The sequence below is a fragment of the Trachymyrmex cornetzi genome, unplaced genomic scaffold (assembly GCF_001594075.2).
Source record: "Trachymyrmex cornetzi isolate Tcor2-1 unplaced genomic scaffold, Tcor1.1 C3965242, whole genome shotgun sequence".
Lineage (NCBI taxonomy): Eukaryota > Metazoa > Arthropoda > Insecta > Hymenoptera > Formicidae > Trachymyrmex > Trachymyrmex cornetzi.
Window position 1 is genome coordinate 1 of NW_017295447.1, and position 2,717 is coordinate 2,717.

General features: G+C 25.8%; 1 protein-coding gene across 3 annotated transcripts; it reads right to left on the minus strand.

Moving 5' to 3' along the window:
• Positions 1-270: 270 nt before the first annotated feature.
• On the minus strand, positions 271-1,986 carry LOC108757380 (peptidyl-prolyl cis-trans isomerase B). Of its 3 annotated transcripts, none has more exons than XM_018519547.1 (4): positions 1,778-1,986; positions 1,480-1,682; positions 1,134-1,273; positions 271-303 (listed from the first exon to the last, which is right to left on the minus strand). In XM_018519547.1, exons 1-4 carry the CDS (start codon positions 1,938-1,940, stop codon positions 300-302), a joined length of 510 nt encoding a protein of 169 aa, XP_018375049.1. In that variant the 5' UTR covers positions 1,941-1,986; the 3' UTR covers positions 271-299. The 3 variants fall into 3 exon arrangements, with proteins under 3 accessions (XP_018375049.1, XP_018374874.1, XP_018374965.1); XM_018519372.1 differs by lacking the exon at positions 271-303 and adding an exon at positions 457-585; XM_018519463.1 differs by lacking the exon at positions 271-303 and adding an exon at positions 758-823.
• Between the last annotated feature and the right edge of the window lie 731 nt (positions 1,987-2,717).

Sequence of the window (2,717 nt, forward strand, 5' to 3'; positions counted from 1 at the left end):
ATTATTTCAAAAACCTGACGTGCTGGTAAAACTTATTTTTTAGCATCCAAAAATCTGTAAGAAACACCTTGTCTGATTCAAAGTTCAAATATTTTGATGTGAACTATTGTCATTAAGAAACAATATATAGGGTTATATATAGGATCATCTTACCTTATATGATTCTGTTTTGCATTTTATTAAATTTATTATAAAGTAAATTTTTTTTAATTTTTCTACATTTATGTCTACACAGCAATTTCAACAATGTCTTAACCTTTACAGAGATGGCGCCAGGTGTTCCTTTCTTCTCATGCATGTTATCTAATAAAAAGCGAACCATATACTCCGTTGTATTAGCTGTATACGAGTAATGTAACTCTTTTATAAAAATGATACATAAGTAATATGCAATTATACACAATTTTACATTTAAAAATAAATATTAAATTTTTAGATCCAATAAAGACATGAATTCATTTTTTAAATCAGTCTTTCAAGATTGTCACTTAGACATCCAACTGTTTCATCATATAATGAAAGATCGCAAGTATCGAGAAGCTAAATCCCAACGGTATGCAGGTCGCCTTAATCCACGCCCATGCACTGCAAATATGCATATTTTAATATTGCATTAATGATTTATGAATTTAATTGTGTCATTAAAAAATTATTTCTAGATAAAAGTAAACATAACGAAGACGGATACTTTAAGAAATAAATTTAAATCTACCTTCCGAGAGTATTAAAATTTTAACGTTTATTTTTTTTATATTTATGTCTGTATAGCAGTCTTTTCGTTCGCGCAATCATAGCATAAAACAATCAAGTATATAAATTTGTTCTGAAAAGTAACATAAATTGTAAGTGTGAGAAGCTTCAAGCATATAAAGCTATATCAAAGCATATAAAATACAGCGTATAAAAATATTTATATTATAACTTTATATATATATCTAATAATGTTACTCAACTAATTAATGATTATTGTAACAATTACGTCTCTCAATTTAAAGATGCAAATATAATATTATCAACATACAGTCTTTAATTAATAAAAGGGAGTGCAAATAATTCAATTAAGCTATGGAAGAGTCAGGGAAAGGAAACAAATAATTAATAATATTAAAGTCGCATCAATAATGTTAAATTACTCGTAAGGGTTATCTGATATTGTAAATGGCTCCGTTGGAAGAATTCCACTGTCATAGATTATTACAGGCACTAATGGAATGTCATCGCTATCCGTTTTGGTCTGTTCGATCTTAAAGACTATAGCTTCACCGCTAACCACCTGCGGGAAGAATTATTTAAAATTAACAAATAAGTGTGTTGAATGTATTAACTTAAAATGTATTAAGATATTTAAATATAATAATAAATATGATAATAAATTAAAAGTAAAAAGAACTGTATGACAAATTATTTTCCAAATATGTAAAACACAAACAGATAACAAATTAAGTATATTTTTTACATAATTTTAAATATTTTTATTACCTTTCCAAATGCTGTATGGTGATCATCTAGCCAAGGAGTTGGTATGGTAGTAATGAAAAATTGACAACCGTTGGTGTCCTTTCCAGCGTTTGCCATGCTGACGATCAATGGTCCGGTATGTTTTACCTTAAAAGTTTCATCGTCGAAATATTTTCCAAAAATACTAATGGAACCAGTACCGTCGCCATTTTCGACGTCGCCACCTGTAATATATACGTAACCACAAATTGAATTCATAATTTAATGTCTGTAATAATTAATAAAAAATAATTACTAATCAAAAGAATAGAAGCGTAACCTTGAATCATGAACTTCTTTATCACGCGATGGAATTTGGTCCCTGCATATTTTTTTCCAGCTATACCAGTAGTAGCAAAAGTGATAAAGTTTTTCACCGTTTTTGGAGCAATATCGCCGAACAAGCCAAAAACAATCCTACCAACTGGATGATTATCAATCATTATATCGAAATATACTTGATCAGTGACTCTAAACGTTTCTGCCTGAAATGGTAATTTTTTTCAAGTATTCATGTAACTGTTACGTAATAATTATTTATTGCAAATCATAATAAAGTCAAATTCAAAATAAGTTGCAATTAATACCTAGACATTACTTCATAAAAATTAAACATTTAAAATTATGGATACTCTTTATAAATTTAATTTATAATATTATACTTTATACGATGTTCTCTAAAATGTTATAATATAATTTTTTATTAAGTATAATTAGCGTAATAAGTAATAAACGTAATAAGAACATAGTAAGTAATTAATTTAATAAAAATGATAAATTATTACGTGTAAATAACATTCATAAATATTTATTTACTTTTAATACTTACTTAAACATTCTAAAAATTTAAATAATTTTATTAAAAACAAGGAAAGCTTAAAAAAGTTTTTTATAAAAAGTATGCACTATGTAAAGTATAATCTGTAATAAGCATATTATAACCAGTTTATTTTAGTAACAAAGAAATTTATAACATAGTACTAATTTTCCTGACAGACTTTGCAAGAAAATTACATTCTTACCAAAGTTTTAATTTCGAACATCTTTAAAAATGCGTAGAAGTTAAAAAAAAATTGTTGTTAATAATATTTCGAAGTATGATAAATAGATAATTTAAGATCTATAAAGCTATAAAAAAGAAGATATACAAAACAATCTCAATATGTTTAAACATATCTTTATTATTTTATTTTATTATTTTATATTATTTTAATAGCGTT